The sequence below is a fragment of the Cyprinodon tularosa genome, unplaced genomic scaffold (assembly GCF_016077235.1).
Source record: "Cyprinodon tularosa strain WSP-4 unplaced genomic scaffold, ASM1607723v1 ctg96, whole genome shotgun sequence".
Taxonomy (NCBI): Eukaryota; Metazoa; Chordata; class Actinopteri; order Cyprinodontiformes; family Cyprinodontidae; genus Cyprinodon; species Cyprinodon tularosa.
The window spans coordinates 463,226-476,140 of record NW_024039740.1 but is presented as its reverse complement, the minus strand read 5'-3'; the positions used below and the strand labels follow the sequence as shown (position 1 = coordinate 476,140).

At 36.0% G+C, this 12,915-nt stretch overlaps 1 protein-coding gene across 12 annotated transcripts in view; it reads right to left on the bottom strand.

The window, feature by feature from the left end:
• Window positions 1-12,585, bottom strand: part of stxbp5l (syntaxin binding protein 5-like) — a 168,486-nt gene extending 155,901 nt beyond the window's left edge. For 10 of the 12 annotated variants that reach the window (XM_038275459.1, XM_038275460.1, XM_038275461.1 and 7 more), the window contains exon 1: window positions 11,513-12,584. In XM_038275459.1, coding sequence (XP_038131387.1) covers window positions 11,513-11,680 — 168 coding nt within the window. In that variant the 5' untranslated portion in view covers window positions 11,681-12,584. Of the gene's footprint in view, window positions 1-11,512 lie in introns of all 12 variants that reach the window. The other 2 variants (XM_038275456.1, XM_038275457.1) reach the window with 1 other exon arrangement.
• Window positions 12,586-12,915: the final 330 nt, after the last annotated feature.

Sequence of the window (12,915 nt, the reverse complement as noted above, 5' to 3'; positions counted from 1 at the left end):
CATTCTTAAAAAGGAGCTGCAAAATAACCACAAAAAGTGGTTAAATTTGAAGAAAAAAGCTATTTACTTACAATCAAAGCTACAGCTGAATGACTTAGATTCAGGAATATGTTCTTAATGCAATCTGAATGAACGTAACTCTTAAGAACTCAATATACTGTATTACTTGGATATTTATTTATAAAAAGCAAAAGTAAACAATATATAATTTTCCTTTCAAGTTCTTCATTTCTTTTCCTATCATTTTGAATGGTAATAGTCCATTAAGGTTTTACCGGTTTATAATAAAGAGCAAAACATTATTTGCATTCACTACTTATTGGAAAATATACAAAAAAAAAAAAGTGTCAAGGTTTAGGTAAAATTGATTGATTTCGATATGTACAAGAATTACTGATTGCAGGTTCAAAGATTAGAACTGAAAATACAACTAAACATTTAAGGTAGCAGGATTTTCTGATAGTCTAACTAACTGCTATAGTGATATTAAATATTTAATACTCCTCTCAGCCTCAGTGTTGGTTTAGCATGAATAATGTTATTATGAGGTTTCACATTTTGAAAACTGTGAAAGTGAAGAGATGAAGGGACTTTCATTCATGGCTAAAAATAAACCTGATCTATTCGGCATTTCTACCACAGCGCATGGTACATAAATGCACACACACACACACATACAACACAACACAAGACAGAGCAGCCAACAAATGTGCAAAGGGTGAGAATCCCGTGTGAGAGGAGGCTGAAAATGAATGAATGAGCATAGATAAGATTCCTTTTCTGCAGACTGTGATGAGCTCACTTGTATTAGTTAGAGGTAGAGACATGCAGCCAGATGGAGTTGTAGTGAATCAGATGAATCTTGCATCTTCATTATTTTAGTGTTTAGCTTTTTATATTTCTAGCACTTTTAAATTGGTGCTTTAAAAATGATTTTTGTTAATCTGTCTTTTAGATTGAAATAAAGCTTGGCTAAAACAGAGAATTATGTTATGTTTTACTATACCTATTTGATATTAATGAAAACAGTAAATTACCTGTTGATTGTGTTAAAGAAAAAACTCTCGAGCATCCTTCTTATTGATGAATTCATGTTCACCTGTTGTCACAAATAATAAAAGTCAAAGAGGACAAAAAAATGGTGCTTAGAAATAGACACATGGGATTTTCTATTGAGATAAATAAACAAGGTCTTAAAGGATAATGACAGAATACACTGGTATAATACATTACTATATTCTCTTTGAGGGAATTTTATAATGGGGGCTGCATGTATATAAATAGAAAGAATAAAATCTTATAACACAGACTAACAGCTAAACTGTTCCTCTGATTGTATATTTTCATTTTGTCTGGAGCTACTCATCCAGTGTTCTAGTTAAAACTCAGGGGGTATTGCTGAGTGCGGTCTGCAGTTTGATGATGTTCAAATGAACAGAATTATTTTCGTGGGGTTTTCACTTGGTTTATTTTGAGGATATGCCCTGCTGTGTAAGTAGTCCCTGTTTCTGGGCACTATCATCAAAGGCACTGAGTTGCCATCTGTAACTTCATGAGGATTGTCACAGTTCCGGCTCTCTAGCTCAATTTCTGACCTTAAAGATGATCAGTAGTTCAGGTACAGTAACGAGTCATGTGACCATCTGCATTCATACAGCGGTCACCCCTTCATAAATACAAATTGTAAGTAGTTCTACTCTCTTTTTTTCCTACCTTTCTTTGTGTTGCTATGGTGTAACAACAACAACAAAAATTACAATTTTTAAAAATGTGATTTTAAAAAAGAACACAGATGTGCCGACTTCTGTTATTACTTATATAAACAGTTATCTGCACTGTAAATATAGCACTAGTGGTTCCATTTCTGCAGTTCCTTGTCTTGTCTTTCAAAATATTTCCCCCAAATCTTTGGATCATCAAGTTTTCTTTTTAATTTGTTTTTGTTTCTTTGTTTTGTTTTTTTTCTGTCAATGTAAGACTGTCTTGGCATCTCTCTTCTGTTGTTCAGCAATGGTTTGGGGGTCTTCTTTTTTCTGCCAAATTTCTTTCTTATTGTGGAATCAGCAACACTAACTTTAAGTAGGGCAGGTGAGGCCAGTGGTGCTTTAAATGTAGTTTGAGTTCTTCTGAGACTCTTTGGGTCCTCAGTGGCTTCTTGTAATAATTTTGGAGGTCCAGTTTTTTTTTCTATAAACTTGAACTGCTTTAGATCAGGCTAATGTATTTTTTTTTATTTAATTTATTGATGAAGGACTAGATTTGGTTTATAAAATATCTCATTATATGAAAAAAATTGAGTGCCAGAACATATATTTTCCACGGAACTGTGTAAACATTTGAACAAGGGAAGAAAATGCATCCTTGATAAAGTGGCAGTAATGTTACATTCAGCTTCCAAATCTGTCAATAATAATAAGAAAAGGTCTGTCAGCAGTAATTATCTTAAACTGCTTCAAATTTTTTGTCTCACTTATATTTTACTTTCTTTGTCTTCAAATGCAATCTCTCTATCCTCATTCTTCTGCCTTTACCTTACTATTGTTATTATCTGACCTCATTCTGCTAAGTAAATTATTATTCACTTGATTACTCTCCATATAATGTTGCAGTGAAACAAGAGCATTTGGCCTTTTTTTTATTTGGCAACGTTTAACATCATTCTTTTGCATTTGACCCTTCAATGTTAAGCACATATCACTTCAGATGAAAGCGTGGGCTTGACAGCCACAAATACATAATTCATTTTATGTAATCGCAGAGCAATGCATACACGTGTGTACGTGGGTGGAAGGGTGATTGCTAAGACTGTAGGCTGGGGCTTTGTGTTGTGTTTTCATGCACCCCTGAGGTCACAAAGCAGCCGTGAGGGAGAGTACAACACATGTGGCTTAACCTTATAAACTAAAACAGCCGGACTCTCAGTCTATTGCATATTCTATCAGCAAAATTGGATAATACCTAAGAGTCCAGTATTCCTTCCTGTGTTTCTTGCTTTAAATGAAAGAGAAAAAGTGTAAATATGGAGGTAATAAAAAAGAATCCAATGCTTTATTGTGTTTCCTGATATTCTGCCCATATGATGATCATAAAAGCAAATTTCCTTGCATTGATCTATGTCTTAAAACTATGCAATGCATTCAAGCTGGTTTAATTAGTAATTTAAATGAACATTCTTGTTACAAAAGGTTTTAACCTTTCAGTAAGTCATGCATTTCAACAAAATTATAGAACAGATATTATTACTAATTCAACTATTTCATGGACAAATTTATATGGAATCAAAGCTTAGTTGTGCTTCCATTTTGAGTCTTAGTCTGTAGGTTTACACCAAAAATGTACATTAGCCAATTTACAATTTGCCTTAACAGCTTTATTTATAGAGCACTTAAAAACTGTCATGATCTTGGTGCTGATGGCTGGGTTAATTACTCATTTAATTCACCTGTCTCACTCTGCCCGGTTTCCCATTACCTCTCATCTGATCCACCTACTCCTGCCGCAATTTAAGCTGCTTGGTCCAAGCCATCAGTGCTAGATTATTCTTTGGTGTTAAAACTTGTCCAGCGTTTCTATTAGTCTTCTGATTGTTTGATCCTGACCCGTTTCTGTTTTCGGGCCTTTGAGCTTGCCTGTCCCTGTTCTGATCTGTTTGCCTGACCTGTCTTTGGATTCTGTTGGAATCTATTGTGAACTTAACCTGGATCTGCCTCTTGACTTCACCCTCTGGATTATACTGCCTTCCTTTGTCTGTTTGGATCTTTGGATCACCGGCCAGTTCTGCAACCTTCAAGGCTTCAGCACGTGGAACTCTCAGGCAACTTCCGCTGTGTCTTATCAGCCGACTGGCTGGAATCGTCCTCGATCTCTGGACACGGACTGAACTGTAAAACCAGGTTAGCGACTCACCCGTTTATAATCATCCTCTGTCAGATTATCATGGTCTCTAATCCATGTTTCTCTCCTGTAGAGGTTCCTGCCTTAGACGCCCTAGGAGCAGCCAATACAGATCCATTCTGCCAGTTTTTTTAATAAACACTTGTGAAATTATCCCGCTGTCTTTGTTGCTGATTACTGGGTCCTTCTGAGTCATTAAAAAACAACAACTGGCTTCGGTGGCCATGGCCACCCCTGGCCCCCGATAAAGCCCCACCTTTGATGCAGACGCAGAAGGCACACTTAGCACCTAAAATAGTCTAGATCTATAATAATCTGTAGGTGAGTTGTCAACGCTGAAACTATATATATAGATATTGAGTCACGTTTGGGCTCATATTGACTTTCATAATCTCCATTTAATAAGTAGTGACATTGATATGAAGAAAAAAAAACATTACAGCAGTGAGAAATAGGTGTGTAAAAAAAGCAAGGTGGGTTGTTGTTATCATCATCAACCTAAGTCACAAACTGACTATTAAAACCCCTTAATAAGATTATTTCTTGAAAGTGAATACAATTTGAATTTTACCCTCAAATTGAGCCACATCACACAACAAAGCATTGCATGAGCTCATTCTACATGAAAGTGCAAACACAGAAAACTAAGTGAAGCAATGATCTGTTTGAAAAGCTCACTTGATTATATTTGCACAGCGTGAGGTGAGGCAGGCAGTCTGCTGTCACTGAATGGACAAAGTGTTTGAAAGCCCACACAAAATCTAGAGGCGCCTATTTCTCATTCTCTCTCACAGACACATGCTGTCACAGACACAAACAAAATGCAGAGTATCACACCATAGCTCATATTTTTTTACATTGCATTTCTTAGACTAGAGAACTGTACCTATAATGTCTTTTAAATGATGTACTCTTTCACAGAGATGCTATGTAAAATAGAACTCCTGCTCCACCTGCATTAAGATAACAGAAAAAAGTATCCTATCTGTTATTTTTTCCCTATACTGCATCCTTAGCCTGACATCAGCTGCTCCTTAATTGATCCAACACTGTAGCTTCTGACAGGCAGCTGAACACATGGTAATGTGAGACTAGCTGGTAGTCAACCCACTGATGTCATCACACCCATATAGAGCTTGTAGGGTTGCTGTTGATGGCGTTAGGATGATGTCATCCTTACAAGCAAATATATTATCCTGAGGGAGGAAGGATGTGTAGTGAAAAGAAGTGGTAATCTCTTCTCTACTAAACCTGAAACATAGGCTTAGTAAACATACATTCATCTAGAATGGAACATCTTGAGGATTTGTTTATCTGTACTAATTTGATTTTTGTACATCTGCTTTGTTATTTCCCTGTCTTGTTATTACGTTTCCCTGGAAATGTTCAGAATAAAGTAATTCAATCAATAAATAAGTCAAATAAAATGCATTTGGAATAATAAGGAGATCAAGTCAATGCACAATCATTTTCTAAAAGGTTTCTGCAAACTACTTACAGAGAGCATGAAAAGTAATACATTTCTCATAATGAAAAACATCAAATAAACACTTTATTGCAGCAGATACAAAAAATGTCTTATTTCACCCTCAATTCAATTCTTGTTAAGGACAGAGCATTTCACTTGTTTCTGTGTATTTATTTTAGGCATGCATTTTTTAAAAATGTAACATCCTTTTGTGCCTTTTTATTGTATCTGAATCTGAACATGTATCAATTCTAAATAAGTTTTTGTTTAAAAAATGATAAATATACTGTATATATTAAAAAATATTATATATTATCGTAATATAATATAATCCCATATTATATTATATTATATTATATTATATTATATTATATTATATTATATTAGACAAACAATATTTGCCATTATAATATTCTGATATATAGATACAGACTTTTTTATTTGACACTTGAGCAAAACCATGAGTTTTTTGTTGTTAAGTGTAATTTAACTTTTTAAACTATAGGGAGTCGCGGCATAGTGGTTAGGGCACAGAGCTTGGAATCCTGAGGTTCTAAGCTCAAGCCCCACTCCCACAGACTGCCACTCTGGGTCTGTGAGCAAGACCCTTGACCCCACACTGCTCCCCGAGTGCCCCACAATGACAGCCCACTGCTCCCCAAGGGGATGGGTTAAATGCAGAGCATTAATTTCTCCATTGTGAGACTGATAAAGTTCAATTTATATTTTCTATTTCTATAAAAATACTGAAAATTAAATGTGTCATGTTTTTTAGATTTTGAGAAATATAACTAAAACCTAAATAATTTATTACTACACTTCAAGTATGTTAAATATTGTCATAATTTTAGCAATTTGATAAGAATTTTGGGTAAAAATCCATATAATGAATGATAAAAAATCTAAATGCTATTCTGAAATACATACCAAATTAAATTAGCCTGTTTATTTAGTGTTAGAATTCTTCTTATCAATTACATAAAACAATATTAGTTAACCTCTGCTGCTGGACTGATTCATCACGTATATGTCAAGGATGTTCTCATGTTTGGGCAGTACTGACAATATAAAAACAATTAGAAGACCAATTAGAAGTTCAATTTCTCCAGGAAATGTTGGGGTGTGGTCAGCTTGGCATTTGTGTAGAGAAATTATAAAATGTCAGTAGATTTTAAAATAATTTAAATATTCAAAAGGAAAAAAAGCTTTAAAAACATTTTATAAAAAATATGTGCAAGTTAATTCATATACTAGAAAGATGTGGTCATAGTCTCCTCCAGAAAATAATGAACCAAGAAGCTTCATCTTTAGGGTCAGCATGTGTTGCTGCTCTTGAATCCTAAAGCAAAATACTTTTTTTTTTGTATTATTTTTATCTTTACAACCTGACAAGCTCAAAGGGGATGAAAATATCAAGCATATCTAATTCATAACAGTTGCGCTGCTTCTCTGGGTAATTGTACATCTCCTTTAATCACTTATTAAAGATGATTAAAAAATGCATTGAGGACAAGATGACCTACTGTAGCAGCACACCGTTTAGAAAATTCTTAATTAAAAAAACAAACAATTATGTATTAAAGCTCAGACATTTACAGGCAGATGTTGAGGTGAAAAAAACCTATACTATACATCATGCTTTCACTGATTTAGGGCAAAGCTATATGTATAACTATAAAAGGTATACTATAACAGTGCTTTAGCAAAAAAACAACCAATCATTTCTTTTAACACGAGACAGCATTAAAGTATGTTTATTTATGATATGAAGTGATATGCTATGTAAAAAGAAACTAAAAGCTGTTATGTAAATGTATTTAAGTAAAATTCTTTTCAAACCATACTGTATATAACATAAAAATAAAACTCTACCACTGAAATAAATTTAATAACACTAACACTAACAGTTCAGCTAATGACCATGTTCAGGACTAATGTCTCCATCACACATTTAAGCCCGCAACATGAGGACACAGCACCAGAAACTTTATAATAGTGTTTACATTTTCAGAAAACTTTTTTTAAGTCAATGTCACTAAATGTGTGAAAAAAAGTTATATATTATAAATGTCATAATCGTCATGTCTATATAAATATGAAAACTTTACTTTGTCAGAATTCTACAGAGGGGACTTTGCCTCAAAGAGGTTATGGAGGTGGCTGGGAGTGACACATGCATTATGAATGTAGTCATTTGGAAGAAAAGACTTCGATGTATGTGAATGGCAGCCATTAAAACCATCTGATGTTAAATGTAGACAATTACATTTTAGAACTTGAAAACCATTATTCAGCGACAGTCTTATTAAGGATTGTGATTGAAAGTATAGGCAACATTGCACTGCAATGCGGATCATTTTGATGCAATTTTGACAATTTAGTCATGTCCGATAGTAGTCCTGTCACCAATTATTGTAATACAGATTAAGATTTTGATAAGTGGCATTACTTATTGCAATTATTGCATGCAAGTATAAATTCACCTTATACTTTTTCTACTTTTTGTCAAATCACCATAGCAACTTTTGATCGATGTTAGTGCAGTTTTATAAAATAATCTGCACCAGTATGGTGCATAACAGTAAATTGGAAGAAATACATGTGTCTTAGCAATTCTGTTGTGGATGGAATTTGCATCCGTTCCCCCGACACAACGTTTTATAGAGCAAACTTACTATTTCTGCAAATCTTTTGGGGTATGTCTGTACCAGCTTTGCCCACCATCAGCTTTAATTTTTGAATTATTTTGTACAAAACAGATTAAGACTAACCCTTCGACGCAGCTCATGATGGAATTGCAGTTTCCAGTTTTGCTCCGTATGATGACTGGATTTATGTCTTTAAAGGGTAATTTTTAAACATGAAATCATTCTGTTTCTTCTCTGGAGATGAACACATACCAAAGTGTAAAGGCCATTTCAGGCCTTCACATTTTTGTTTTTATTGAATTTTTCTGCCGGGTTGTATAGCTTCCTTCTTATGGCTGTCAATCAATGATTAAGTTCTCCTGGTCACTCTTAATTTTTATGCCCATGTACAGTAGTCAGTGGGTGACAGGTGTCCTGTTAACAGGGTTCTACCTCCTAAGCTTTGTAGTCATTAGCATTGGTCTCTTGACTGCTCTCCAGATTAATGCATTCCTCGCAAAGCTGTTGATGATCACGTCTTGGTAGTTTTAATAATCTCTCTAGTTTCAAAAGGTAGATTCAGCAGTGATCCATAAGTGGTATAAAACTTGGGATAGTGTTATATACACAACAGTACTTCACCTTTAAACTGTTTCAGAAATTTTCTCTGATAAGAGTGTGGTGTAAGATTAACTGTTATCTTTTATCTAGAGTTACATTATTTTCTTAGTTTTTTCTCAGCTTTTTTGTAATAAATGGAGCAGAATTTCACTTTCTAAATATACTGAGAAAAGCACCTTGAGTCAAGTGCTCCCTTTGTAGACTCTCTGTCAATAAGCAATAACATCAAATGCTGCTTTAGTATTTTGTTATCTATTTTAGCCTCTGGTCAGGATATGATGTCTCCTCTGCAACCCAGTGTGACCTTCTTATTGTTATGGTTTAGTGCTGCAGAAATATTTGTGAATATGAACTACGGAAGTAAGATTATCTCTAGATCCCAGGCAAAGCATCTGACGAATTCCCATCAAATCCTTGCCATCCTAACAAAAAGTTTTTTTATGTTCTATACAATCTAAAATTTTGCTCTTTACTGTTTTTCTTGTGATAAAAAACAAGGATACACAGTTTACATAGCTTAAGATTAGGTTGATTCTTTTTTCAGATTGTGTAGAAAGAAAGGTTGTGAAAATACCTTTGATGTAAAAAAAAAAACTACAAACTAAACTAACAAACAAACTAAAGTCACCTTAATGACAGTCAACATTAAACCATTGTTTACCATGTACTCAAAATAAAGGTGAATTGAAGTGCTTCAGAAGCAGCTGTTTGTTGTCAAGACTATTGCTAGACAAAGAAAATAATATTGATACCTATTTTTAAGAAAAAAAGATAAGTCATGTCTCGGCTACTACCAAGTGCATTGAAGTTCAGTTTGATGTATATCTAGTTTCTTTTTTCTATCTCAAATGAGATTAACTAATGTCCCTCTATATACAATAAAAATATATATCGAGCCACAGAGACTCCTTTGCCCCTGCATGCGTTACAATTTTTTAATTAACTAGTTTTTAAGTGAGACTCCATTGAATGCATGTTTTAACATTTCGCCCTTAACTAATCAAACAGAATGTCTTTGTACCAGAATGTAAACAAAAATCCAGTATTACATAAAAAAATGTGTTATTGCATCGTCCTACACTGCACGTTGAGGATAGAAGTCATGACTAACTTTGAGAACTTTGCCAAACACTCCCACACGTCTTACTGCACCAGCTGACATATTTACATCCCCACCAGAAAGTCTAGAGCCTGTCTAAATATATTTGGGATAATGAATGGAAGGGTAAAATTAGACGTCTTTCTCGTTTCTCTTATTTATTTCAGGTTAAAGAAAGTCTAGAGCTACGATATGTTTCAGAGACAGGTTTGGATGATTATTCTGACCCAAACACTGACTCAAATTAACTTTGTTGCTTTTCATAATTTTAAAGCATCTCAATCCACTTAAATTTTAAATGAGGGATTTGTTAGAGTAAATCATGTTTATCCTCTTTCTCAATATATAACAGAAAGCTAAATTACGGATTCTTTTAGTTATTGTATTCTTTCTAGAATAAATGTGCATCCCGGTCTTATTATTATGAATACATACTAACATACTTAAAAAATCTGCACCTAATTTCTGTACAATAGATATATAACATGCCAGTCTTGCATAGAGCCATTTCATTCCATCCTGAATATCATATATAATTTAGAATTATAACTTATATCAGTTCCCCCTTGCTTCAACTTTTTTTATGCGGTAGAGAGAAAAATAAAATAAATCTGAACTCTCAGAAGAGAATAAGCTCCAAATTCCTGGTGATTGTACCTTTAAGGTAAGATATCTGCATTCACAGCTTTCTCATGAGAACTTAAGTCAATTCATCAATGTATTGAGCCACTAAGTGAGGGGATACAGGCTCCTGCATGGGACCAGGCTATATTGTCCTGCTCTTTTCTAGCAAATTCTTCTACTTGCTATACAGTGCTCTGCAGCATCCTTCTTTGCTTGTGAATCAACCTCCCTCCACAGTCTTCTCCAATCCAGTCCCTCCCCAACCAGTTTTACTCTGCCCAGTAATAATGCAGCTCTACAAAAACAATCCAATGCTGTTGTTGTTGTTTTTTTCCCCTTTTTTTAATTCTGTTTCTCAATTAATTATTTACAGCTATACTCCCAATGCAGCCCAGTTTCTGGGAAAGGTAAAAAAAAATAATAATAAAGGTTGCAAAATGCATAGAAAAATAACTGGCTGCTATGCATAGCCGTAGCTGCTATAAATACCCCCACCCATGCATTCAGCTTCACCCCCTCCCTCATTCTCTTCCTCCTTGCCAGTGAAAAGCGCATCAGCTAGGACAGCACTGCAGGGCCCCTCCGCTGGCTTGATGTGCACTTTCTTATGCAAAGGGAGGGACACCAGTTATGTCATCGCTACCACACCATTCGTGCTCACTTGCTGATGCAACCGGGTTGGTTGCTATTCATTGACTCCCTTTGCACTGTTTTGCAGCACATGTGTGTGAGCTACTGCGGCTACATGTCGGGAGCCGTGCTGCACATACAGATGGGAGCTATAGACTGCCCATACACACAACCAGTCATTTTGCCAGTGATTCTTTTATAAGCTGCACAGAATTCTGGTTTAAAGGGGGGAAAAATCAAGCTTATAAAAACCAGAAGAGTAATAGAAGAAGGAGTGAAGTATTTTTGATGGGTCATGTTTTATTTAAAATCGCTGTCCTTGGTGCTGAAGTATGAAACCAGGACAGTTCCCGGCCAGAAACAGCAGCAGAGCTCAAAACTAACTTTTAAGAGGACTGTTTTTTTTATGCCAGTAAACACTCAAAAACATGATCTGTGACAGGCACACACAAAGAGAGTGTAAGCTAAAGTCTAAGTGAGTCGATGCCGTTATTGATCCTGCACCTCCTCTCTGATGTTGCAGATTTGCAGCTAAATGCCTTTACCCACCTTACACAACTGAAAGTTTTCCGAGACCAGCGTCTCCTGGACGTCGATTTCCTTAGGAGTTGGCGCCGCGGTAGGAGTCCCGGCCGCGCTCCCACACGATGGGGACCCTATAGTCCCTCCCGGAGAGGACGTGGTCAAACCGTCCAACACCTTTCGAAACTTCTTCATTTTTAAGTCGTTCTGTGGAATATATATATTTTTTTATGTCAGCGACAAGGAGGATAGAAGAAAAAGAAACTGCCTTCTTTGTTTTCCAAATGTTCACTTTGATGCAACAACTCTAAATCTTAAGACGGCTAAAGGAAAAGGCGTCTCTTCCCGTAGAAGCAGTACAGAGGGACACCCCCCTCTCTTTTTCTTAGGTGCAGTTCAAAAAGTCACAAATGCACCTCATCTTGAGCTCAATATGTTCCCCATAGAAAATGATCAACTCTGGTGTGAGGAATTCAGCCAACGTTGCAGATGCAGGTCATCTATCTCATCTCAGATTATGCACCAAAGGCCACTTAAACTATTCAACTTCATCTCCCCCCCTGCATCCTAAAGTAATATCCACTAGCCTACTTGGCATGAAAATGAATCCTGCTCCTCAGTTCCCGGATTTGTTTTAAATCAGGGAACTAAACAGAAGCATTTCGCCATAGGAGGAGAGCTTTAATAAAAAGCGGGAGAAAAATGAAAGGAAAAACTTCGGACAGGTCAGTCCACTCTCTCTTCAACGCTCTCTACAAAAATAATAATTATAATAATAAAAAAAATCACTTTCTCGACAACGTAGCTGCCAGTAACAGAGGAGAATGAGGAGCCAAAAGCCAGCAGACGCAGAGGCAATGCAGTTAAAGGAGGTTGGTCTTCTCAGTCAGGCCACAAAGCGAGATAACTCAGGCATCAAGGAGAAGGAGGGGATGGAGGAAGCTTTGCGTCCGCGCTGTGAACTCGTGGTTCATCCACAGATCAATATGAGTCGGGGTTTTTTAACCTGATCTTGCCGCGTGTTGAGCGTCGCTTCCATGCAGCCCACACACAAGTGACTGGAGCTGTCGTGGTGCTGAAAAAATAAATAAAGAAAGAAAATAACCAGCCATCCCTGCGCCCCACCCCCCACCCACCTCTGTTTGTCCCCCCGCCTTCTACTCGGCGATTGGTTACAAAGCTCTAGATCAGACAAACGGTATGATCAGGGCACTAACACAAACCACAATGAAGGAGTAAATCACCTCAGCACAATACAGACTACAAACAACAACTCAATGTTTTAGGATTAGAATACCTAGTATGTTTGCAAAACCAATGAGTAAGTCATTCAGCATTTTTTTAATACATTTTATGCTATTTTAATTTTTGCATCTATTAACAATGTTTACAACTCACAGCTTTCAGAGAGAACAATCAAAATTAGAAAT